Source organism: Cibotium barometz, chromosome 11 (assembly GCF_041138505.1).
Source record: "Cibotium barometz isolate CiBa-2024 chromosome 11, ASM4113850v1, whole genome shotgun sequence".
NCBI lineage: Eukaryota > Viridiplantae > Streptophyta > Polypodiopsida > Cyatheales > Cibotiaceae > Cibotium > Cibotium barometz.
The window spans coordinates 38,365,305-38,392,979 of record NC_141056.1 but is presented as its reverse complement, the minus strand read 5'-3'; the positions used below and the strand labels follow the sequence as shown (position 1 = coordinate 38,392,979).

The 27,675-nt window shown below is 45.9% G+C and overlaps 1 protein-coding gene across 1 annotated transcript in view; it reads right to left on the bottom strand.

The window, feature by feature from the left end:
* Positions 1-27,675, bottom strand: part of LOC147634148 (ARM repeat superfamily protein) — a 56,152-nt gene that overhangs the window by 9,184 nt on the left and 19,293 nt on the right. The window contains exons 3-8 of the mRNA XM_086805275.1: positions 26,505-26,675; positions 26,223-26,333; positions 24,709-24,786; positions 6,469-6,662; positions 6,311-6,371; positions 5,271-5,345 (exon numbers count right to left, since the gene is read on the bottom strand). Coding sequence (XP_086661401.1) covers positions 5,271-5,345; positions 6,311-6,371; positions 6,469-6,662; positions 24,709-24,786; positions 26,223-26,333; positions 26,505-26,675 — 690 coding nt within the window. The remainder of the gene's footprint in view (positions 1-5,270; positions 5,346-6,310; positions 6,372-6,468; positions 6,663-24,708; positions 24,787-26,222; positions 26,334-26,504; positions 26,676-27,675) is intronic.

Genomic DNA, 27,675 nt, shown 5'->3' with positions numbered 1-27,675 from the left:
TCTCCAAATTGATGGCCTCCCCCTGTTTGAGTACAGCTTACATGCACCTTCCGTAGATCTCTCTTGGCAGGAGATCAACCGCATCATCCGTCTACACCTAGCTCGCCTTCACACGTACCGCTAGAATGGAGGAGGATAAGAGATTGCAGATAATGATGTTTTCCCGCGTGACTAGGAATAAGCCATCAGTGCCACATAAGTTTATGCTTCCTGAGTTTGCCCCCTCACCCCCCCCCCTCCCAGCAGCCGCGCACAGGTCGTTGATGCTCTTTTCCAAACCATCCCTTACATATAACATGTATAAACACTGTATAGAGACCATCTCCTCCTGCAGTTGGCACTTGAGTCTTCTAGGCAACTAGCACAGGAGGACAACATACATGTTACTCTTTTCACATCACTAGCAAGTTCAATCCACAGTGTCTCCAAATTGATGGCCTCCCCCTGTTTGAGTACAGCTTACATGCACCTTCCGTAGATCTCTCTTGGCAGGAGATCAACCGCATCATCTGTCTACACCTAGCTCGCCTTCACACGTGCCGAACATGGCTACCTCCACGAAAGCTTCCCATGAAGTTTTACTTTTACATAGTATTTCTTGAAAGTTACAAAGGATGGTTTTATTGAGAAACCTGGCTATCTATACAGGTATGTGTCCCGTGCTATGAGGATTGCCGTTCGTTAGGTAAGGGTGTCTTCCCATCGTCCCCAGACAGAGATTGGGAGAGCAAAGGGCATACCACAAGAGGCGTGGCTATGCAGGCTATGCATGACCAGAGAGGTAGAGACTGAGGAGCACTACCTTTTTAGATGCCCTCTATACTATGAGATACAAGGGAGATTTCACTGTCTATTCAAGGAAGGGTATGACCCTCTCATGCGAGTGATGCGTTACAAGGATAAGATATGTTTGGACTTTTACCTTTCACATCTCTATCGTCACAAAGAGGCCTTATTGAGGCCACAAACAAGGGAGACAAGATCAACAATGTTGGAAACAATACACCAAATCATCCATGTGACATTGGGAATTAGGGCATATGGTTCATATGGTGACTTAACCTTAGGAGTTTTTGGTAGACTATGGTTTATGACATACATTAGAATATATGGGGCATATTCTAGGCACCTAGAGCAAGTGGGAGGAGATCTCCTTTGCACTCCAATCTAGGTTTTTAGGCGCTCTCTCCTAGATATAATTAGGGTTTTGCTTAGGGATTAATCACACCCTAATCCATTGTACTCCAGCCTATATAAGAGGCTCTCATCTAATGCAAGAAAACACAACCTCCATTATTCCATCTCTTGTGTCATTATGCTGCCCATTTAGTTAATGATGTGATTAGCATTAATCTTCATCTTATCTAGTTTGTCTTATGCAATTATCATGAGTATGATCATGGTGTCTCTCCATCCATCCTAATTTCTACATGGTATCAGAGCTAGGTTATCATCCTAATCTTACATTAGCTACTCCTAGTCACCTTCTTCCAAAGTAGGATTAGTCATCACTAATCTAGCCATGGCAACATTGTTGTGGAAATCACCTCCCCAGCCACTTGCTAGTGGAGGGTAGAATCCACTCCACACACTCAACCAAAGTCCACATTGCCTCTTCTGGTTTCTTCCCAACTCAGAGGCAAAGAGGCAGATGTCTTCAATGGCTGCAATGGAGCTCGCGACTACCAGCAAACTGCAGCGAAACCGACACCAAAAACTTTGGAAAAAAAGAGAAATTCGACATTCCCAAGCCGGCATTGCGTAAATCCTTTCACCCCTGGAGGTTTTTGATCATTGTGAATCGACTGGCGGGCTAAGATTTTAGAATCATCCACTCCAGGCCGCGGCCCGGCTCTGTGCACCCTCCAAAAGTCTCTTCTCTTAAGCAGAGATTAATCTCTGTTTATTATAGCTAATCCAAAGTTTTTATGGCTAAAACTCTCTTAATGCATTGCTAATGCATGTGGTTTAACCCCTTGGCCTCATGGTTTGTGAAAACACATCAATTTTATCCACCAATATTCTGCATATTGGTTGTCCCAAAACAGTGAATTTATTCACTAAATCCCAAATGATTGCCCTTGATTAACCTTATTAATCATGCCCTCATCACATGAATCCTCCAATGTAAAACATTCGAAGCCAAAGAAGAAAGGGAAGAAGTCAAAAACAACAAAACCCTTAGCAAAAAGGACATGGTACTATCATCTTGCAAGAGGTCAGGGATTTTCAAGGTTTTTGTCCTCCAATATGCATCTCTATGGTGATGGGGATCTTTAGTTTCTAGCCTCTTACATCTCAACTTTGTATAAAGGGTTTATACACTGTCTTTTGGTCTCTAGTGCCAAGAGGTAAGACCTACCCAATCATAATGACTAGTGCATATAAAGTAGATAAGTTTGAAGGGTATAGCTTTCATACATGGTAGACAACGATTAAATTTACTCTCTTGAGAAAAGAGCTATGGGATATAACAAATGGAAAAGAAAAAATGCCAAACACCACGGACAAGAAAACTCTATGGATTGGCAAGAATGAGAAGGCTTTGGCCATCATAGCCTTGGAACTAAGTGATACCTATATCCATCACATAGATGGAAAGGACTCATCCAATGAGACTTGGAATACCCTAGATTCTCTTTTTGGAGCACAGTCAAAGAACTCTAAAATCAACCTCCTAATCAAATTTTTCAAGCTGAAATTGAGTTCAGGGGAGTCACTCCCGACCCATCTGAACTACATGAAAAGTATATTCACATAGCTAGCTGGGATCAAGAAGACTATTGAAGAAGAAATAATCACAATTATCCTCCTCAACAGTTTACCTCAAGAGGAGTATGGTAACATAGTTACCACTCTCACTAACTTGCCCTCACCAAAGCTTCTGGATGTGGAAGCATCTCTCCTAGAAGAAGATGTAAAAATTAAGCAAAGGCAAGGTAATACAGATAGTGCTTTCTTCAACAAAGGCAGCTACAAGAAGAACAGGAGAGGATTTGGATCAAATCCAAAGAAAGAGTTTCCCAAGAAGTCATGCAACTTTTGTGGAAAACCAGGACACGAAAAAAAAGACTGTTTCTATAGAAACAAATCTCAGAAAACTCTACTTGCAGAAACAACTTGACCGCTCAAGCGAAGACATAAACGACAACAAAAAGAAAGGAGCCTCAATGGAGGCTAACTTCATCGAAGATGATTGGACTTTTTGGGCCATTTAGGATCTGCCCACTTGTGGTATCCTAAGCGAAATGTAAACATAACTAGTATCCTAGCATCTGTCATCAACTTCTAGCATTGTAAACCACCATGAGTAAGACCTACGGGCACTTAGATGGTCATCATAACTAGAGTTGTAAATAGTAACTAGATCTAGCATTGTCATCTTAGTAGCCATGGATATTTTGTTGAGGGAGGGTGTTGGAAACAATACACCAAATCATCCATGTGACATTGGGAATGAGGACATATGGTTCATATGATCACTTAATCTTAGGACTTTTTGGTAGACTATGGTTTACCACATACATTAGAATATTTGGAGCATATTCTAGGCACCTAGAGCAAGTGAGAGGTTGCACTCCAATCTAGGTTTTTGGGTGCTCTCTTCTAGATATAATTAGGGTTTTGCTTAGGGATTAATCACATCCTAATCCATTGTACTCCAGCCTATATAAGAGGCTCTCATCTAATGCAAGAAAACACAACCTCCATTATCCCATCTCTTGTGTCATTATGCTGTCCATTTAGTTAATGATGTGATTAGCATTAATCTTCATCTTATCTAGTTTGTCTTATGCAATTATCATGAGTATGATCATGGTGTCTCTCCATCCACCCTAATTTCTACAAACAAGACACCACTCTAACACCATTACAAATTTCTTTAGGCATCACTATGGTTAGAGTGGCGGATACCGAACAAAGGCAGAGAGACCATGCATGGAGTAGACACCCAAGATTGCCCATGGAACTCTGGATCCACTAGCACCTTGCAAACATGGAGTCATTAGAGATTGGGCACGGACCCTTTAGAGAGCCAAAAGCCCTCACGCCCCAAGATCCAGACCATCTACCCATCAGCTCCTAATCAGGAACTATCTCCGGCAGCATAGAGCAACACCACCCTAGCCAATGGACATAGACTCCATGTATACTGTTATACAGGTGGAAATACAAGTGGATGACGCATGATGAGCCTCATTCATTCATTGAACATGTGAGGCCCACGTAAGGAAGAAAGCATAGGTTCGTGCAAGGACTTGCAATATACCAAAAAGAATATCCATGCACCATCTGAATGGGTGGAGGTAGTGAAGAAACAAAAGCTACACCATTCCCAAAACGAAATCATGGTAGCCACATTTGAGGAGGACAAGCGTCAGCAATCAAACACCCTTCATGTGAGAGTTAGAGAACTCTTCGCAGAGGGTTCGACCAAGAAGGATGGGGTGAAATTCTGCAAGCACGTGGGGGAAGACCTTTCATTGATCCACGGAAATCCAGGAAAGACCAAACTAAGGAGAGACCTCTCCTTCTTAATGTCAAGAATGCTCAGTCAACACGAATCCCTCCTGTGCCATACTAGGTACCCAAATAAACGTCGGAGATGATCTCAAGTGGAACAATGCAAGATTGGGATGATGAAAGCCCTACCCAAGCCCGCCTCTGGTGAGAGGCTATGCCACCCTGGCACAGCTTGAGAGAGAGTTCTTCCAATCCCACTTACAGGAGCCAAGCACTAAGAGCTGGCTATTTGACACACTGACAAGGCCAGCTATGATGTATGCTGCCTCATTTCGGGGACCGATGTATCCAACCTTACTAATTAAAAGAATACTTGCACTTTTTTAATAAAGAAACAAACACAAACAAGGGAACACCAGAAATAAAATTGAATACAAGGACATAAAGGTGAAAAAAATTTGGAAAGTCAAAGTTCAATTGAGAAGAGTAACTACTAAAATAAAAAACTTAGCCAGTTGTAATTTAAATCAAGATGACTACTCTATAAAAAACTACTACTAAAATAAAAACTTAGCAAATTATAATTTAAATCAAGATCACTAGTCTATAAAAAGCGACTACTGATAATGTAAAATTTGTAGCCTCATAACCCAATTTGGGCCCCAACATATAATTCTAAATACAGTTAGGGGCACATGTTCTTTTGGTTAATATATCAAGGAGACCCTTCTGCCTCCAAAACCAGGGTCGTAATGTTTTGCCTTAAAAAGTACAAAGCAAGACAAAATATAAGTAGGCATACTCACAGGACCTGTTTCGAGGATGTTTGATATAGCATCGAAAGCTGAAGAGATTACTCGCTCCTGCATAGGATGCACATCCTGCAAAACAGTCCAAAGTTCAAATTGACATAATGCCTTTTATTTTATCAACTCTAACACACAACACCGATGCCAACGGGCCCGTAGCCTAGCAGTGAGGGCTTGTGACTCCCCTTGGTATTGTAGCCGCTTTGCAAACACAAGTTGTAATGCCTTCGGGCCAGACGAACAAGATGCCTTCGAGCAGGTACCACTCAAGGGGGGGAAAAATACACGAAACCGATACATTCAGTAAAAGGAAGAGTAAACAGTGAAACAAAGTCATACATGCATGCATGCATGTATGAGTGTATCTATGTATGCATGTACGCAAGTATGTATGTATGCATGCACGCATGCATGTGCATACGCAGCTTTGTATCTATGTACACACCATGATTTGTGCACACAGCACGTGATGTGTAATCATTCTTACACATTTGTACTTATTGAATAGGTCCCATAGACCATATCTTTCTCCAGAGAAGGGGGTTGAGATCTATCTATCTGTCCCACTTATCAGTCGTATCATTGCTTGGTTCATAGTGGTATAGTAAAAAAATCTCTCTATCCCACTTATCACACATATCATTGCTTATCTCATAATGGTGTGGAAGAAGGAGGTGTATGTTATTTGAAGTCTGCTGGTGAATTACCATTCCCTTCCACTACCCACTTTCAAGTGCATTGAGGAAAGCTTGTATCCTTCACACCCCTGCCAATGTGCATTTGCAGGGCACTTGGCGAACACACACAAATACAGAAGTCACTTCCATCATATAAATCCTTCCAAGCAAAGTATCAAGACCGCATCAGTGATGCATAGTCATGGGGGTCTCCAAGCCAAAACACCAGACACATTTTAGCTGTTTCCCTGTGACGGTTCCCCAAACTGCATCCAGCTTGGCACTAAGCACATACAGATCTTGTTAAACTAAAACCTATGTTACATCTATAATACACAGAGCGCTTGACGTAAAGGTTACCTTTGCAATGGCAGCCCTTGCGACTAAGTCCAGCAGCACACTTGACAAATTTGGTAGAACTCTGAGCATAAAGGCAACCTAAGATTGTCACTGCCCAAACAAACAATTACTCCATAACATGTATGATCCCTACAGCCCAGTATTACTCATGTACATACTTGTCTACATGTTTTCTGTGTCGGGTAACCAAGGTGCAGAAGATTTGTAGTGCTCTTTTCCATGTTTTCATCCTCGGGAGATGTCCCACTGCTTCCAGTTTATACTGCACCTGGACAGTTTCCAGCACTGTTAAGAAATCTTGACACCATTTCCCAAGATGAGGTTGTAAAGAGGATGGCATATGTGATCTGACCTGCAAAGCAGGAAATTTAGAAAAAGCTTAACAAGATGACTTTAGAAAGCTCAAGTCTTCACAATAACGACAAGGTAAAGCATGCAAATGAAGGTAAGAAGCTTGTATCTTTAAGAAAACATGGTTTTTAAATGGCAGTATATGCTTAGCAGATAAAATAACTGATAGGAACAGAAAATTTAGCTATCAATGGTAATTTTAGTGGCTTTTCTTGTCTCCCAAAAAGGGCTTCATGCAGAAGGTTAAGAATATTGGAATAACTAAAAGAAGAACAATTTACCCTTCTTCATACAATCTAGATCTAGAAGTCAAACTTCTCACTACAAATTCCTGTAAATTGTATACTTTTATTACATGTGATGCTTCAGAAGTTTCCTATTTTGAATTATATTGCATGTGTTGCTTGTACTGTGACCACCTGTCACCATTTGGTCCCTTCACCAGTCTTTCACACACTGGGCGGAACCAAGGTGTGAACGGGGATTTTCCATTGAAGAAAGCTAGAGCATTTTACTAGCATGGTTTCGCTTGAAAGATGGCCATATGACATGAGCAGCATGGGATTTTATTCATCAAAGTGACTTATAATATTTATAAGTTGGTGTGTTCACATATCATTAATGATGGGCTGGACATATTATTATTTTTGGGCTTGGACAGGTGGACAAAAGGAGGCACCTAGATGAAACTTGGGCATCAAGCCAAGAAAAGCATAAAGTTTATATTTTAGGGCCAAAACTTAGAGTACAAGCCAAAGAAGGCATAAAGTGGATATTTTGGGCTGGTTCACCACTTTCAGCAAGCACTTCAAAAATAGAGCTAGTCGACTCTATTAAAGCAGGTTTGGGCTGTTTTATCATCATGCGCATCCCTCCTGGAGTTTTTCTCGTCTCCTCTGCTGGCCGACTGCAGATTTTCTCTCTCTTCTCTCTTGCACTGGCCATACAACAACTCCTGGTGATGATCTCTTGCGCTGGCCATACAGCAGGCAGTTCTCTCTCTCTTCTCAAGAAGTTCCTATGGGGGGCCGGCCGTTCAAGCTGTGTTTCCATGCTCTGTCTGGTATTTGAAGTGTTGGTCTATTATTGTTCTGGGTCCCTCTACCTACCTATTTGTGACACCACCCTTGTTGCTGAAGTGCTAGTCGGCCAGCTACAAGAGTTGTCGGCTTGTTCAGGACAAACAATAATCATGAGATGTTTCCTTTAATACTGCGCTTACTTGATTGGCTTGCCCAAACCATGCTGATAATGATGTTGATGGTACTGAAGCTGATGATCATGCTGATGGTTCTGATGCTAATGCTAATGTTGATCATGCTACTGCTTATGACACTCATGATGGTCATGATGATGATGCTACAGTCAATTGATGTTAATGATGCTCTAAATGCTTACTTAATCAAGGATTCCAGTGTTCATGCTGAGGATTAGCCATGTCACGTCACATCCCCTCTTCCTAAATTTGATGACGGGCTGGGGACACTCTATCATCCTTCCTCCCTGGACTTCTAACGTTAAATTGCTAGTTCTGACTCTGACCTTGACTTTAATTTTTTTGTCTGAACACCTTCCACTTCTGATCTTCACTTCCAAGTCTTGCTAAAGAACTGAGAATCTGTTCCACTGTTGTCCCCATGCCTGCTAGCCCTTTCCCTTAACACAACGACAGGTCACTTGCCGAAACTGATCATGCCAATTGCTAGGTCTTTGAAACTAATCTGAGAGCTTAATGATGTACTTGTTCTGAGTACATACCCTCAATGAATGCTTTTCTCTAGCTTCGTTTGATGTAGACCCCTCCTTCTACTACCCTGTTGTTCTAATGGTTCTTCTAATGGATCCGTTCACCTCCTTGGGCCTTATGCTTAGTGGCTAAGCTTGAATGCTCTGATACCAATGTTGCATGCGAGGAAGCCTTGCTATACTGATTCACAGCCCTAAGCCTCATTAAGAACAGGATGCTGATTTAAACATGATTAAGATTGAGGAGAGAGAAGAAGAGAGAGATAGGTGTCATGGTTTTTCTGTATTTAATATGGTACAAAAAGGTGACATGATTGTCTGAACATGGTTAGGCCCTCGGTCAACCCCAGGGGTTGACCTCTGACATATCCTTTGGGGTGAAATGTGCAATCGGCCAAATCCACACCTCGTCCCAGGGGTTGACCTCTGAACATGGTTAGGCCCCAGGGGTTGACCTCTGACATATCCTTTGGGGTGAAATGTGCAATCGGCCAAATCCACACCTCGTCCCACCAACTGAGAGTGGGACTGCCAGATATGGGCCTAGGGCGGCCGCACCAGAGGACAGGATATGCCAGCTCTGTCACACAAAGCCCGAGAAAGAGGATCATTACATATGTCAATGCCTTGTATACTATGAGATTCGGCGGAGGTTCCACTGCCTCTTCCGAGCTAGGTTCGGACCACTTTCCAGGATCATGGACTTCCCGGATTAGAGATGCCTTGGACTTTTTCTTTTAGAGCTCCGTAGACACAGGGAGTCCTTAGTGAGATCCAAATCAGCTGTACTTGCTCGAGGACCAACACAGAGAGCTCTCACGGACTTCTTCCATACCAGCACTCTAAGGGCCGATCCACCCATCATACCCAGACCACAAGCTAGTGCAAGAGCTCAGCCGAGAGGTGTGACACTCGACAAAGCCGTTGAGTTATGCAAAGCTCGACTCCCCAGACCCCATGGCCCTCACCCACGGCCACGTCACCACAAGAGGATCCGGGCCATCATCTTCCATCATCGCAGGACCTTCTCGCGCCAGCTCAGTTTTACCACCTTGAGCACCACCATGTCATAGCGGCCCATGAGGGATGTATTAGGGTGACATGAGAGCTCTCTGCTCATGTACCTAGATTAGATTTTATAGTTCTAGATTTTTGTTATTTTTCTTTATTACTATTTTGTACCCAGGATGATGTACCTCATGGATATGATGTAACCTTTTCGTCTCATAGCCTTTTGAAGACGTTAATACAACTCTCTCTCTCTCTCTCTCTCTCTCTCTCTCTCTCTCTCTCTCTCTCTCTCTCCTCAATTTGGGGGCCCAACATACATCACAGATCTCAGAGAGGGATGGATGAGGGATGGAGGCAAATGGAGAGACCACTGATTATGATGATTGCCCGCATGATTCGGAGCAAATAATCAGTACCACATGAGATTGTTCACGCTGAGCTGGGTGCCACACCAGTAGTGACCGAGGCCCTAATCCAAGCAGTTACCTTTTTACAGCGGCTATGGGAGCCCAGATAGAGGCACTGCCACCCTTTCAGTACAGCCTTGATTGTCCATTTTTGGATCTCACCCGCTCAGAGCAAAACCGTGCGATCAGGACGGATATCATCAAAGTGGACACAGAGAGGACATGGACTAGCCCCCTTGAGCCCTTGGGCACGAAAATGGCTCATTACAAGAGCCATTTACTACACCTCTCACCAGATGATTTTATCACCCGCCCGGCGTACATGGATGTACACCTATCACATGGGATACGTTGTGCCATTGGACATTTCTGGACCTCATCACACCAGCTGCGGATTGACAGGGTGATATGTGCATCAGATCTCAGATGACCGCATTTGTCAACTATGCTACCAAGAGGCAGAGACAGAGGAGCACTACATTTGTGTACAATCTATTATGAGATCTGAGGGAGATATCACTGCCTCTTCCGAGAGGGTTTTGGGCTGTTATGCAGGGTCATGGAGTTCGAGGATCAAAGATGCCTGGGATTAGACACAGAGAGACCCTCTTGGCAAATAGGAGACCGAGCCATGATGTACCTGACAGATTTCTTCGGCACCAACACCAACACTAGCAACCCAACCCACACACCTCCTGAAACCTCCTCCATTGGGCCATCAGGGCACCGACCACGCTTCCAAGGAGTCACCACCACTGATAGAGCAATCATCTTATGTTGTGCTCATCGACCACGCCCACCAAGATCTCGACCACGGCATCCTCACCATCGCCAGATCAGAGCCATTATTGCTCGGCATCGGAGGCACCTACCTCGCTTCTACGACCTCTCCATTCTAGACAGTCCCATGGCAGAGATATTTGATCTAAGGAGAGGGCAACACTTCAACTGATCAGCATACATGGATCTACCTGATATACATTTTCTAGTATTTTCCAATATTTTCTACTCAGTATCATCTCGGACTCTTACAATTATGTTCTTATAACTGTAAGACAATCAGTTTAATCTTAGCTCGGATGGAGAGAGACATGTATCAGCTGTTTTTGATTCAGGATACTAGGGAGGCCTGGAGATTGCTTAGAGAGCACCCTCCGCCTCCGCCATTACCTCTCCAGATACATGGGGGGAGTATGCAGCCTCCCTCTACACAGTACCAGAGTAGCCACCACTACCGAACCCTCCAGAGCCTGTCCACCCACTTCTACCTTCTTCACAGCAGAGATGGTGAGGAGGGCCATCAACAAATTGCATACAGGGAGGGCACAAGATCATGAGGGCATTGTAGCCGAGCATTTCATACATGCTAGAGATATGATTGCAGACTTGCTAGCTCTCATGTTTAATAGAGCCATGTGTGAGGGGGTTTCCTGGGACTTGGAGTACTTCCACAATTGTGCTGGTACTCAAGTCTGGAGATCCGAGCCTGCCGACTAACTACCGCACCATTATGATTGGTCACTCACTGGCCAAGCTATATGCCTCTATTCTTGAGCAAGAGTTGAGCAGATGGGCAGAGAGACAAGGGGTCCGAGCTCAGGGACAGCAAGCCAGTTTCAGGAGGAGATTCTCTACTTTGGATCATATCTTTACCCTCAAGGCTATCATTGAGGAGGGCAAAGCACATGGGAGGAGGATCTACTCCGCAAGGCCTTTGACACAGTGCCCAGAGCTAGACTGATGCGCAGGCTGCAAGACTTGGGGGTTCCATGTGAGCTCATTTGGGGTATTATGGCACTTTATGAGACAGTAGTTGGGCAGGTGCGGACTTCAAAGGGTCTCTCCCAGCCAGTACACTCCACTATAGGGGTGAAACAGGGTTGCCCGCTCTCTCCGACTCTATTTGGGCTATACATTGATGAGATCTCTGATTATATTGGGACACGAGGGGACAGAGGAGCCCAGTTGGCTGACACTTGGATACCTCTGCTCTTATATGCTGATGATATTGTGCTTATAGCAGACTCACTAGAGGGTATGCAGAGGCACTTGGATACTTTACATGCTTATGCACAGGACAGTGGGCTCTCAGTTAACCTTGGTAAGACCAAGGTTATGGTGTTTAATACTACAGCGCAGTGGGTCTGGAGATCAGCGCCTATTTTCACATATGGGCAAGAGACAGTGGAGTATGTTGACTCATACACATATCTTGGAGTGGTGTTCACTGGGCCCACATTTTCCATGAGGGGGGCAGCAGAGGCCAGACTGACTAGAGGATATGCAGCACTAGCATGTCTAGGGAGAATGTGCTCACAAGTACAGTTTCAGGAGCCATGCACTAAGCTGTGGCTTTTTGACACGCTGGTCACATCGGCGATGCTATATGGAGTACAGATCTAGGGGCCTAGCCTAGATCGTCACAGTCGATCAAGACGCACATACGATGGATGGAGATTGATGGAGAGACCACTTGTGTCCATGATCTCTAGGATGATTCGGGCTAAGGCCTCCGTACCCCATGAGATTATCAGAGCCGAGATGGGAACACCACCGATCGTAGTCGAGGCTCTTGCCAGATCAGTGTCCTTCATTCATAGCACCTGGAAGCTTCCCCGACACCAGTATGCACGACTTGCTTTAGAGTCCTCTCATCAGCTAGCCATGGAGGGAGACGCTTCATGTTGGTATGTGCAGCTAGCCATGGAGGGAGACACTTCATGTTGGTATGTGCAGATAGCATCCTGGTTTGAGCTCCATGGGTTCAGTTTAGACAGACTTCCACCCTTCCAGTACTCTCTGGAGGCACCCTCTCTCACCTTGACACATTCTGAGATTAGTAGAGTCATCAGACAAGACCTCATTCAGTTGGACACTAGGAGGACATGGCTAGAGCCCTCACAGGAGTTGGGGACGAAGATGGCTCTCTATAGAGACCATCTTCTCCGCACCACCGAGGATGGCTTTATACTTAGACCAAGCTACATGGATACCCATCTGTCTCATGGATTGAGGTGCGCCATTGGGCAGATCCGCACCTCTTCACATCAGTTAGAGATAGAGACAGGCAAATTTAGAGGCATACCTCCAGGGGACAGGATTTGTCAGATTTGTTGGATAGAGCCAGAGACGGAGGAGCACTACATCTGTCGCTGCACAGCATATTATGAGATTCGAGGGCGCTACCATTGCCTTTTCAGAGAGGGATTTGGACCACTGGCTAGAGTCATGGACTATTGTGATTAGAGATGCTTGGGTTTTTATCTCCTGGAGATCCGCAGGCTCAGAGAGTCCATTATCAGGAGCAGACGCCCGACTAGCAGGGAGTCCACACACAGAGAGATTACTGACTTCTTTAGAGGGACTACCTGGGAGGACACACAGCCGGACTACCTGGGAGGACACACAGCCAACAGGCCAGCAACAAGCACCCCATGGGACTCTAGTTGAGAGAGCTATCCAATTGGGCATATCCAGACGCTCGAGGGTTCACGGATCCTCACATCGGAGACGAAGCCTACACCAAAGGATTCAGAGCATCATTGCGAGGCATCGGGCTCTTCCGACCAGGCATCTCACTATGGCAGATATCTAGGCCATCCGACAGAGACCCATGCTAGAGCTCCTAGGATGATTACCACTCCAGCCATATACTGTTGTACTCACTGTCACTTTTGTACTCCCCCATTTTCATGTATTCATGTATCCATGTATCATGTACCTCATTTTGACTAGTAGCATTAGCTTCCCACTCTCCCTAGTTGCTGCTTCCAGATGCTCCCTACTTATGTATTGTAGGGCTAGATACTTACCTTCAGTTCTTTCTTTTCTTTTCCAGACAGTGTATCAGATGTCACATGGTTGTAACTTTGGTCTCATAGGTCACTTTGGCCTTTTGAAGACATTAATATAACATTTCATCTCTCTCTCTCTCTCTCTCTCTCTCCCTCTCTCTCTCTCTCTCTCTCTCTCTCTCTCTCTCTCTCTCTCTCTCGCGCTTCGCTGTTCGCCGCCCGCTCCCTCTTCGCTATTCGCTGCCCGCTCCTGCTCCCTATTCGCTTCGCGCCTTTGTGTGTAGCCGCCTTCTCTGTTCGCTACTGTAATATGCGGAAGCTTCGGAGAAGGATCGGTACTTCAAAACTCAGAAAACAGCACTCTTTTCGCGACGGAATTAACGCACAAACTGTAAGACGATGTGCAGAAAATCGAGAGAGAAGGGGAAGATGGAGAAGGACACAGTATTGGGTCCCAATTACCCTCTGTAGGGCCCCCACCACGGATGGTGTATTTGCTTTATTAGAATGATGTAAATCTGAAACAAATACAAAGTACTTGACCTTTTCTTGGCTGGAAAACCTGCCCTTGACCTTCAGTCCTTCACCCCTTAGCTTTAGCAATGTTCTTGGCTGTCCTGGCCCTTGGTTGCTTGGAGCACTTGGTGAATTGTGAGATGGATGAAATGATTTATGACTTGGGTATTTATACCCCTCCCTTCATGCAGTCGGCTGGCTTCAGGACAGCCCACGACTGAGTATTTTAATAAAATACTCATACACTTAATAAAGTGTTTTCACACTTGTTTAATGGCTGTCCAGCCTGCGCACATGTTCTGGGCAGCACCCTGGCTGCTGGGCATGCTGCGCATGGGTGTGGGACTGCCCCCCCACACCTGGCCGCCTGCTGTTTAAGGTTTTAACCTCTGTCGGCTGCCTGTCCAGAAGCTCTGGAGCTGGCCGACAGCCCCTCCAGCCCTTGCCTTGGCTGGTGGGCAATATCTTGGGCCCTCCTGGCCCCTTGGGGGTGGTTCTATACCTCCCCCATGCCCATACTAAATATGCCAATGCAAAACCTTGCCCTGGGGTAGCCCTATGGGCTGGCCCCATCTCTACATGCAAACTACATGCCTACAGAGGCCTGGCATCCAGTTGCAAACCAGATACACAGCACATCTGACATCATTCCAGAGGGAGACTCATAGCGCGGACTGGCACTGCTTCTTGTGCAGGACATTGCACACCTGACCTTGGACTCATGTGCAGGACAATGCACACCTGACCTCGGACGACTGAGATGGATCCCTGGCTGACTCGTCCCGGACTGGGCTCACATGGGACCAGTTCACCATCCCAGGTCCTGCACCTACTGTACAGAATGTCTACGTGGCATCCAAGTGCGGGATGCACGTGACATCCCCTTCTGCTTAACTTGACGGAAGCTGCATAGCCTCCAAATAATCCGTCAATAAAGCCGGATAGTCTTCAAAAAATTCTTTGTCGAGCCATACCGCTTCATGAGTTCCTCGGTCCTGAAACTTCGTGAGAAACTGTCATAGTCTTCGGCCTGAGCCATGCTTGAAACGGTGCAGAAGGATCTGTTCTGGAACCATTACTTCTGCTTCATCAATGATGTCTGGTTCCGCTTCGTCTTTGACCTCTGAAGGGGGTGGACCTGCATATGGCTTCAACCAACTGACATGAAATACATCGTGCATAGTCCAACTCGGAGGTAGCTTTAACTGCATAGACACCTCATTAATCTTTTTCCGGATGGGGAATGGTCCGAAGCTCCTGAAAGACAACTTTGGGCATCGCTTGCCCACCTGCTTCAATCTTTGCTTCATAATCCGAAGATATACCCAATCTCCTTCCGAAAACTTCACGTCCCTTCGGTCGTTATTGGCCTGTCGAGTGTAGGCCTCTTGCGCTTTAGCCAATCTGTCTTTGACGGACTCTAGGATCTCCTGGTAAGACTCCGTCACTCTGTTCGCCTCCGGTACTGAAGACGAAGTCCTGGTTAACAACGACTGGAAAGGCCTTCCAAACGCTGCCTCATATGGAGTCCTGCCAATAGCTGAAGAAAAAGAGTCATTCAAAACAGCTTGAACTAAAGGCAAAAACGATTCCCACTTACCTTGCTGATCGTGGACATAACACTTCAGCACATCAAAGGCCAACTGGTTGTATATCTCTGTCTGGCCATCTGTCTGTGGGTGGAATGCACTGGAAAAATTCAACTTAGTACCAAAATTATCAAACAATGCCCTCCAAAAATGACTGGTAAACTTGGCATCTCGGTCTGACACTATGGTCCTAGGAATCCCACCAATCGGGTACCAATGCCGAATGAATAGCAGGGCAACATCCTCGGCGGTCACATTGGCCCTGCAAGGAATAAGCATCACAAATTTGCTGAACCTGTCAACAATAGTCAAACACTGTGTATTACGCTTACTCGGACTGGGAGGCAGATTTGTGACAAAGTCCATCGAAATGTCTTGGAAAGGACCCTCAGGAATTGGCAAAGGCTGTAACAACCCTATCTTCTTTCCACGAGGAGCTTTCACCTTTTGACAAATGTCACAGCGTTGTACATATGTAAACACATCACGCCTCATCTTTGGCCAATAGTATTGCCATTCTAATTTCTCCAGAGTCGAATTCATGCCCCTATGACCACCTGTAATGGCGTCATGGGCATCATGGAGAAGAGCTGCCCGGAATGATTTCATGACACACAGTCGGCCTTTGTAGTAAAGCCAACCATCGCGTATCAGAAAATGGCATGGTCCTGTGGCATCCAATGCCTGTTCCCACTGTGTACCGAATTCCTCGGAATCCGTGTACATGTGCTTCATGTCTTCTAGTCCTGTACCAACAAGGTCCAGTCTAGTGGTCTGAATCCCAGATACTTGTCCCTTCCTGCTCAAAGCATCGGCCACTAGATTGGCCTTTCCTGGAAGGTACTCAATCATGCCACCGAATTGCTGGAATATCTGACTCCAGCGGTGTTGTCGATCACTCCACTGTGCACTGGGCATCGTCTGAATCCAGCGCAATGCCTGATGGTCAGTGCGAACCTCGAAGTCACGGCCATACAGGAAATGTTTCCAATGTTTCAAGGCCTGTATAACTGCTAGGAGTTCACGATCGTAGACTGAGTAGTTCTTTTCGGCGGGCAGTAACTTACGAGACACGTAAGCTACCGGATGACCATTCTGTTGTAATACACCTCCAATTGCGATGTTACTCGCATCGGTGATCACCTGAAATGGTTCGTCCCACGAGGCAAGGGCTAAACAAGGCGCTTCAGACAAAGCCACCTTGAGGTTCTGGAATGCCTCCAACGCTCGTGGAGTCATTCGAATCTTTTGCCTCCTTGTTTTCACCCCCTTTAGCAGATCGGTGAGGTCTGCCGAGAGGTCAGAAAACTTGTCAATGTGGGTGGAATATGCCTGGCATATACCCACAAATGATCTAATATCATAAGCAGTCTGAGGTACTTCCCAGTTAACAATCTCGCCCACTTTAGCCGAATCAAGTCGAATGCCTTCGGCACTGATTATATATCCCAAGTAATGTACCTGGAACAGATAAAATTCTGACTTCTTTTCATTGACATAGAGCTCGTTGCTTTCCAGCAACTTAATGACTTTACGCATCATCATGCGGTTAAATGTAGCTGGGGCGTTCGTCAAACCAAATGGCATGACCACAAAGTCATAGTGGGCCCGTTCTGTACGGAAAGCTGTCTTGGGGATGTCCCCCTCAACAATCCGAACCTGGTGGTACCCACTCTTTAAATCCAATTTAGAGAACACCTTAGCTCCATTCAGCCTCTCGAGAATATAGTCAATTCGAGGCATCGGGAATCTGCTCTTGATAGTCAGCTTGTTGAGTGCACGATAATCGACACACAACCGAGAAGACCCATCTTTCTTCTTGACAAATAAGATCGGAGCTGCAAATGGCGACACGCTGGGGCGGATGAAGCCAGCTTGCAACAATTCTTGGAGTTGGCGGTCCAACTCCGATTCCATTGCCTTAGAAAGGCGATACGGAAACTTGCTCGGGGGTTCCGAGCCTGGGAGGAGGTCAATCTTGTGATCCTCCGGTCTGGACGGGGGAAGCTGGGGAGGGAGACTGTCCCGAAGAAAAATCTTCTGGAACTTTTCATGGAGAACCGAGTACTTCTCGGAAGCACTGGCCACCGTCTGGGCTGTCTGGACGTAAATCATCGCACACTGTGCGCCTTTCCTGACTGCTCGCTTAGCCTGCAAGTGGCTTATGAGCGGAAAGTTTGGAATACCTGGCTCACACTTAATGGTCACCGGGGTGTTTGACACATTCCGATCAATCTGGAACGTGTGCTTGTCCCACTTGACATCAGGAAGAAACTTGTGAAACCACTGGATACCCAAAATTATGTCTGCTCCTACAAGGGGGGCAACCATAAAGTCACGCACAAACTCTGTGCCCTGAATGACTAACTTAGCACCTAGAGCTTCATACTTGACGCTCGTTGTCATACCTGTGCTAAAACCCTCAACTTGTTTGTCCACCGGAGTTAGCTCGAAGCGGGCACGCCTAGCGGCCTCTTCCGTGATCACATCCTCCGTGCTGCCGCTGTCAAACAAGACAACGACTCTCTGGCCACCTATGTAGCCAAAGGACTTGAGCAATTCGTTGCGCTCATACTCCTGGTCATGGGCGCCCTTCTGCTTATCTTCGAGCTCCCGGCTAATAATTGCTCCAACTGAAGCACCGGGGGTGGAAGAACTAGGGGTAGCCACTGGGGTCTGTGTGGGAGCTGTGCTCACCACGGAAGCTGTGGAGGCGGCGGCGGCGGCCTTTGGAGGCTTCTTCGGACAATCCCGAGAAGTATGTCCTTTTGTGTGACAAAAGTAACATCTACCCTCCTTCCTGTACTGAGCAAGCTCCTCAGCACTCAACTTGCCACCTGTCTTGCCTGCCTCCGCTTTCTGGTCTGGAGTAAGCTTAGACGCATTGTTCCAGTTCTTGGAGCCAGAGGCTCCCGGGCTCTGTCCTGGGGAAGACCCCGTCTGGTTCTGGCTTTTGCCCCCCGAGGCGTTAGCCTTGGGAGAAGCCGACTGGGAAGTCTTGGGCTTGCCACCATTGTGTTTCATTTCTGCACTCTGCGCAAGCGAGAGTGCGTCCTCAGAGGTGGCTGGTCTAAACATACGCACCTCCCATTGGATGTGCGTGTCCAGGGCATACAAAAACTGCCCCTTCTTGTCCGCATCAGATAAGCCTAATTGTAGACACAAGGTCGAAATTCTATTGGCAAACTGAAGGACTGGTTGCGCATTCTGACGCGCACCCCTGAACTCGTCTTCGAGTCGCTCAAGGTAGTGGGGCGGTAAAAACCGCTGCTTAAGGTCACGGACGAACTCGTCCCACCCATAAGCTGCCATACCTGATCTGGTGTGGGCATGAGAGTCCACCAAGGAATGGCCTCACCTTCCAAATACCAACTGGCTAAGATCACTTTGTCAATATCTGATTTCCTAACTGCGGCAAAGTAAGCTTCAAATTGATGTAACCATGAATACAGAGTAGTGGGATCGAGTTTACCATTATACTTACTAAAGTTCATTTTCTCGGGAAAATGATTCGAGGGCGCCGCCGGTGTCAATCTGGCGTCCAAAGCTTGGAGGTAACGCTCGTGTTCCACTCGTCGCATGGCTTCGTCTTCTCGTTGTCGAATCTCCAATGCACGCATCTGCATCTCAAGCAAGGAGCTTGGCTGCAGCTGTGACCCCTCGAGAGGGTCCCTGTATCTGGTATCTGGGGTACGGAAGGAGAGGGAGGAGGAGATGGAAAACGCGACGCTGGAGAGCGAGAACGCTCCTCCAGAGCCAAAATCCGCGCCTTCTGCTCATCCAGCTTGGTTGTCTGGTCTGCGATTGCTCGCATCATCTGCTGGAACATGTCTTGTACACTCAAGCCGGGTGCCCTAGCTGGGCTGCCTGGTGCACTCTGGTCCCATGGTTCTGGTTCTCTCTCGTCGCCAAAGCTCGCCATAGCGGGAAAATGCAGTTCCTTTCCGGAACGCAATCTGACCATCCACTATCTGTGTGGGAGACTTCCGGAGGCTTCCGGAGGCTAAAAACCAACCGTCCTTCGAGGGACAGGAGTCACTCCGAAAGGGGTAGTCCACCGGTGTCTAAAAACCAACCACACGAGCGAAAAAAATTTCTGGTTTTCTTGCTGAATCTTTGTCCTTGAAGTGAGCTCTGATACCACTGTAATATGCGGAAGCTTCGGAGAAGGATCGGTACTTCAAAACTCAGAAAACAGCACTCTTTTCGCGACGGAATTAACGCACAAACTGTAAGACGATGTGCAGAAAATAGAGAGAGAAGGGGAAGATGGAGAAGGACACAGTATTGGGTCCCAATTACCCTCTGTAGGGCCCCCACCACGGATGGTGTATTTGCTTTATTAGAATGATGTAAATCTGAAACAAATACAAAGTACTTGACCTTTTCTTGGCTGGAAAACCTGCCCTTGACCTTCAGTCCTTCACCCCTTAGCTTTAGCAATGTTCTTGGCTGTCCTGGCCCTTGGTTGCTTGGAGCACTTGGTGAATTGTGAGATGGATGAAATGATTTATGACTTGGGTATTTATACCCCTCCCTTCATGCAGTCGGCTGGCTTCAGGACAGCCCACGACTGAGTATTTTAATAAAATACTCATACACTTAATAAAGTGTTTTCACACTTGTTTAATGGCTGTCCAGCATGCGCACATGTTCTGGGCAGCACCCTGGCTGCTGGGCATGCTGCGCATGGGTGTGGGACTGCCCCCCCACACCTGGCCGCCTGCTGTTTAAGGTTTTAACCTCTGTCGGCTGCCTGTCCAGAAGCTCTGGAGCTGGCCGACAGCCCCTCCAGCCCTTTCCTGGGCTGGTGGGCAATATCTTGGGCCCTCCTGGCCCCTTGGGGGTGGTTCTATACCTCCCCCATGCCCATACTAAATATGCCAATGCAAAACCTTGCCCTGGGGGCTGGCCCCATCTCTACATGCAAACTACATGCCTACAGAGGCCTGGCATCCAGTTGCAAACCAGATACACAGCACATCTGACATCATTCCAGAGGGAGACTCACAACGCGGACTGGCACTGCTTCTTGTGCAGGACATTGCACACCTGACCTTGGACTCATGTGCAGGACAATGCACACCTGACCTCGGACGACTGAGATGGATCCCTGGCTGACTCGTCCCGAACTGGGCTCACATGGGACCAGTTCACCATCCCAGGTCCTGCACCTACTGTACAGAATGTCTACGTGGCATCCAAGTGCGGGATGCACGTGACAGCTACTGCCGTCCACTAGCCCTTCCGCCTCGCTGCCCCGCTAGCGCTATGCTGGCCCGCCTGCCTGTCCGCTAGGCCCTGCGCCCCCCTTTCCCCACCCTTATGCTCCCTGTTCGCTTCGCGCCTCTGTGCGTAGCCGCCCTCTTTGTTCGCTACTGCCGCCTACTAGCCCTTCCGCCTCGCTGCCCCACTGGCGCTATGCTGGCCCGCCTGCCTAAAGTGCCCGGCCGGCCATAGTTTAAGTGAGTGTGAACACTTATGGCCATGTATATAAGTGAATTTCTCTCATAATACAACACACTCTCCCATTGTGCAATTGAGTCTTGCTCTTGCTAATCCTCTTGCTAATCTCCCTCTCTAATGCATGCTAGTGAGTGTGTGTGAGTGAAGTGAGGTGAGAGGAGGAACGAGGATCTGTAGTGCAACGCGGCGGTGTGACAACGCTCGTGGGAGACGCGGTGGAATTGCTTCTCAAAGAGTTGTAGAGCTTGGAGACCTCGAGGGTTACGAGCTCAACCATTGGAAAGATCCACACGACAATTGCAGTTCACCAGGTAATCTCTTTTTGGATGTGTTTCAAGGAAGATTAGGGTGAGCCTTAACAACATTGCAGGTCGGGACTTCAATCTTTATTTTCAGATTTTCATCATTCTAATAAAGCAAATGCACCATTCGTGGTGGAGGCCCTACAGAGGGTATTTGGGTAGCTCTCTCTCTCTCTCTCTCTCTCTCTCTCTCTCTCTCTCTCTATTTTCTGCACATCTACTTCAATTTTGTGCTTTATATTCATCGTGAAAGATTGCTGAATTCTCCACATTGAAGTTACTAATTCAACCACGAAGCTTCCGCGTGTTACAATAGGAGCCTTGGAATGGGCACTCTGCTTGGAATTGCCGGTCAGCGGGCCTCCTTTGGCCGGTGTGGCGAATACTTGGGATTGCTAGTGGCACTGCCTTAAGGATTGCCCCAAGGCACAACAAATTTGGTGGTGGATCTTGCACCACCTCACTTTAGCTCCAAGTACCTTCCGAACTATCACTTAAAGTGACCAACGCATGGGCTGCAAAGGAGACCGGCATTCCTCTATGAGGAGAGGGGCAAGGGCCTTGCACTTGAGCTCACTCATCTTCAAATCACCACCACTACCCTGCCACATCCCTTGTAGCACCTTAGACCCCCTAGATTGTAGGGTCCGTCCCAAGATCTGCACTAATCACAACTAGAAACACAGTAATACCAAACCAAGTCATGAGGTAGCAAGCTAGCTCACCTCCCAATCACGACCAATATCCACCGATCTCCCTCGAGCCAAGCTAGGGCTCCTGCACAATCCATAGGCCCATGTCTAACTCCGGCGTCCCATATCACCAAAGCTTTCCCACCAAAGGCCTTTGACATGCCAGCCTATGTACTCACCATGTGCACGGCATGAGCATGAATGCTCTCCTGGTCCAAGCCAAACCTTCAATGGTGCATCCACACAACTGTGTCTCATAATAACCAAGGACCTCACTTATACAGTGATAACTAAATAGCTAGCCTACTATAAACAACTACTAAGCATGTCTTATCAATCTAGGAAACCTAACCAAGTATCTCCTTGCTAATCCCTAGTCTCAAGGCCCCTAACCCCATTGGATTAGGTCCCTAATCCGTAGATTAGTGTCTAGGTACATGACAGTCCCACACATACCAACAATGGGATCTCATCAGCACCATCACAGCCTAACTCTTACAGCGTGCCCGTTGCAACCAAGCCATGGAGGGCACAATCGCCCCACCACCAGAGATCATTCGCTCAATTTGGATGGAGCTCATCTCAGGGGTCACCTAGAGCAACTGGCAAATGACTTGGAGCATAAGCAGAAGTGCCAGGCCGCCTTCCTATGCATATGAAGCCTGGGTCCCTTCCTCTCATGGGGGGATGCCAGCATAGTTTGGCATTACAAGCCCTATGTGCGGCTTCTCTCTGCCTCTTTCTCTCTCTCTCTCTCTCCCCCCCCCCCAAAAAAAAAACTCTTTTCAATACATTGTACACTTCACCTCTTAAGAGAGTTGTTGTCCACCAGCATGTAGATGTCCTTTTTCTACTAATTGAGGGATCTTTCCTTGGGGGGTAAAAACACCAGCTGGAGGACTGATTCCATTTAGGTGATTGTCCATCGTCTAACTAAACTCACCAGGCTTAACCCAACCAAGGCTAGGGTGGGCTTGACAAGTAACAGTCATTATGTTACCTATTTGTGCAGACTGCAGCAAACATTCACTTTTTATGGCAATGTTGTGATGTATGCATATGACTGCAAAGCATGTAGCCATGAATTTGGTCCATTTACTATTGTGTATTGATAACAACCTAAAGATTCATGGAGCCATGAATTTGGCCCATTTACTACTGTGTATTGATACCAACGTAAAGATCCATGGACCAATCAAATGGCACAACATTGAGCTGCAATCAGCCTGTGACTTTTTGCTAGAAAAAGAGATGTTGTACCTTGCTAGAGAGAGTCTTTGCACAGCTCTGAAAAGAAGCTACGCTTTATGCCAATCAGAAGCTTTCACCTAGGGTGTCAAGTGGGGCAAGTGGTTTACCTTAGAATCCATAACGATTCATAGGTAGCGAAAAACCTATAGACGAATTTAATTCGATTTTGTAGGTCATGCTCATAAGGGTTGATGCTACAAACCACAAACAATCTGAATGTGACAACCCTTTGATATGATGACTGGCCACTATGGTTGTCACCAAAAGTTGAAAAAAAACCATTTGCATTAACAGGTTCATAAGTTCATAGGTATCAAAAAACCAGACGAATTTAATTCAACTGTAGGCCATGCTCATAAGGGTTGATGCTACAAACAACAAACAATCTGAATGTGACAACCCTTTGATATGATGACTGGCCACTATGATTGTCACCAAAAGTTGAAAAAAAACATTTGCATTAACAGGTTGATAAGTTCATGGATTTATGTTCCGTTTAAACCTCTCCTCGAGCTAGAGAGTGTATCCAATGGACTCAGCTGTCATTCCACATGTATGTTAACTTTTTCCCTAAAAGTAATTTTGGCTGAAGCTCCATCGAGCTCTCTCCTTGCAACGTGCTTAAAAAGTGCCAAGTCAAACTTGTGGTCAGCCCAGAAATTTGCAAAAAAAAAAACGAAGAAGAATTTATCAACCACCCTAGCTCCAAGAGTGCTTCTCAGCAGCACGAAGACCTGTGTGGTGGTCTTTAACAGCAACTCTTGGCCCATTCAGAGCTCAACATCAGCCCATATTCATGGGATCAACATGTAGAAAGATTGTTGTGTTTGCAACAACCAAAGTGTGCAATCAAGCCACATGCTGGCCTAAATAGGGGGTTTACTAGCACATTCCAGCATGCAATCAGAGAGGTGCTAGCATGTTCTAGAGCCTTGAGCAGCTTAGCTACTCCAACTAGAGCATGAAACCTGAGGTCATGGAGAATTGCCACATGTCAACTAGTCCCATGCCGCACCACATCCATGCACTATTATCACAAGGATGAAAAGGTCTTTGAGCACATATACCCATGTTTCTTGCTTAACACACATAAAATGGTTTCCTCAGCCCACCACTGCTTTATCAACGTTCCGAAACATAATACACAAACGCTAGAAACTTCTACAATCCTTTCTACGAACAACCCGTTGACACTGCAATGCTGACTAATAATACGTCAAAAGTTTAATACAACCATAAATACAAAATCAAATTGTTGCTACACAAAACTCACTGCTAAATGAAAGCATTTGCAGGTGACCAGCAAAGCACCATCATTGGCAGAAGCACCAACTTCCTTTGACAATTTGGCCTGTCAACACACAAAAATTTGTGGATAAACTACTATGGATAAGCTAGCTTGATCAGGAACAAAGTAGCATAAGTTACATATGAGTGCAAGTCCAGCTCATGACTCATTTTTTTCTAAGAAAAGCTCCTTCTATTGAAAAAGACAAAAAGTGTGTGCTTGACGGCGATTACGTCTAGCTCACGGCTTCGAGCTTTACACACAAAATTATATTTAATTGTTGGGAGATCCTATTACAAGCAGACTAACCAAAATTATATTTAATTGTTGGGAGATCCTATTACAAGCAGACTAACCAAAATTTCCCAGCTTAACAAAAACAAAAGTTCAATCTTGATTCAATGAGATCATCAACTCCATCATGCATGGCATAGACTAAGTGCTACGACACCCCCATTCACGTCATGAGGGCCCAAGAGTAGCTACAGGTTCATGCATAAAGATATGTAACTGTAGGAAACAAATCTTCATGGATAAACCATTGAACTGAGTTTCTTTCACTTTTCCAGATGTGAAGGACAGACTCAGCCATGATGAAGGCCAGCTACTTCAATGAATTACATGAGACTTTTTATATCCATGGCCATCCAATCTATCCCTACCATTCAGGCACCTCAGTGTGCATTTGGAAAATGTTCATGCTCACAATCCAAGTTTTCAAATGCTTGAAAAGAAGTATGTTACGGAAAAGACCTGTAAAATAGAGCCTAGTCCAGAAACCACTGAAATTGGTCTACTTCAATCCAAAAAAGGCATATTCCAAACCTGCAAAATGGGTCAGTTTGTCTCCTATTGTAGTTGACAAAGGATGGTTATGATCAAGTTCTTGAGCTACTGCCCTCTTCCCAGAAATAAGCCCCTGCCTGTCTGGAAATGTCAAGACCAAGTGAAGGGCAATACAGTGGTCAAGATACCCAGCATCCTAATCACCAATTGTTGTTTACCTGCTTAAATGCTTTAATTTGGTGGCAAAGCGAGGAATGCTTGCCTGTTTGTCTTAAACACCAGCTTGTATTACTCGTAATACAAGATACCCTACCGAGTATTGTTTTGGGGGAGGGGGAGGAGGAGAAGGAAGGGAGGACTGAGTTCCCTTAAATCTGACACAGCTTTGAATTGAGCTCTAAGATGGACTAGGAGAGACTATCACTGAAACCCTTTATTAAGGTGGATGACTTATCCCACCTTTTCAGGTCTTGCCTGTTTCTGTCGAGATTTGGTAGCTTGGTCATGGCTCTCTAGACCATGAGCCAGATAAACTTAAACAATCCTGCTTACTGAATGCTTGCATATTGTAAATGGAAAAGAAGATAATTGTAGAGTAGCAACATATGTGATGCCAATGGGACACATTGTTTGAGAAAATCATATGCTTCACATTAACTGTGCAAAGAGCAACAAGAAAGAGATGTAGCACATAAACACTAGCAAAATACTACCTCTTCAACAAGCAAATGAAACAGATGGTGTAAAGGAACAAGCAGTTCTGCTGATAGCAATTCGAGCTGTTCTGGGACTGGTTCTCTTGCAAGTGTTGGATTCATGAAATACTACAGCAAAACATCAGAAGTATGCCTCCACTCAGTCTAGTAAAAGCAAATAACTTTATACAAGTGTTCCAAAGCATGTGAATCTTCACTGTGCAAGTGTGTGCGTGCGCATGCATGTGTTTGTGTGTAAGACATTTAAGAACAATCCAAACAAAGGCTTTCATGAATTACCCGAAAAGGCTTGATCATTGCTTGCACAGCAACAAGCACATTGAATGCCCTTATTTCTAAGGATCCTGTCCCATTCAACAAATTGCTTTTGTGAAGTGCTATCTTCATAGCAGGAACTAATTCTGGCCATGTGTTCCCACGAACAAAGTCATTGTCCATGACAAGACGGAACTGTAAACAAAAGACTATCATCAGCCTGATCTTCAATAGGTGTCAAAGTTCAGTAGCCAAGGCAAAGTCTAAATCATTGTACACAATTGATTGAGACAAGGCAATTAAAAAACAAATGTAGAAAGGCCAAGAAACTAAAGAGAAAGTTGTTGCAGTTACATGTAACATTCCAAGAGACAGCCTCATAGCAAGCAAAGGGATGGCACGCAAGTGGGCATAAAAGCTACTCAAGAATGCATATGTACATGCACATGACCACCCCAAAGACGCCAATGATCACTGCAACCTTTTAAAAAAGCTGTTGTTTCTGCTCAACCTTTGGGGTTTGTTGGGAATTCAAATGTTCTTAACTAGCCATATTAATTTGACTAACGGTGCTAGCATGCATGCATTAGTCTAAGGTTTGAATAACTAGGTCAACTGGCAAGATTGCCATGTTATTAGATAAGGGCTTAAGAAGAGTCCAAAAGAATATGCAGAGTCTTAGTTGGCAGAAGCGCAAGCCCTTTCACTTATTGAAAGGAGGTGAAACGAGGTGAGCAAGCTCTTTCTGAACATTATGATATGGCATTCTTCAAAGTCCCAAGTGAAAATTGGTTCAAATGTCTTTCTATGTGAAAACTGTGTCTAAATTTTTAGTCCTCTTCCATGTCTTTGTGCAAGCCTTCCTTTTATGACTTTGAACATCCTATGCATGGTCGAAGCTACTCCAACCATAGTTACAGGCAACGGCTGAAATGGCACCCCCGCATGGTGGAAACTGCATGTCCCCTTTGCTTGGGCCCCAAAACGCGTTTCCATTGGAGACGTGCTTCCAAGGGGGGATACAGCAAGGGAAACGGGGAAATTTTCCTCGGTAACAAGTGGCGTTTCCCTCCAAAAACCCCAAATTTCCTCACCAAACTCCTTTCCCCCAGTATTTAATCGTATACTCTCCTAATTTCTTGCATCTCCATGTGTTTCTTCTCTCCGTCTTCTTCTCCCTCCTCCCATTTTTGCA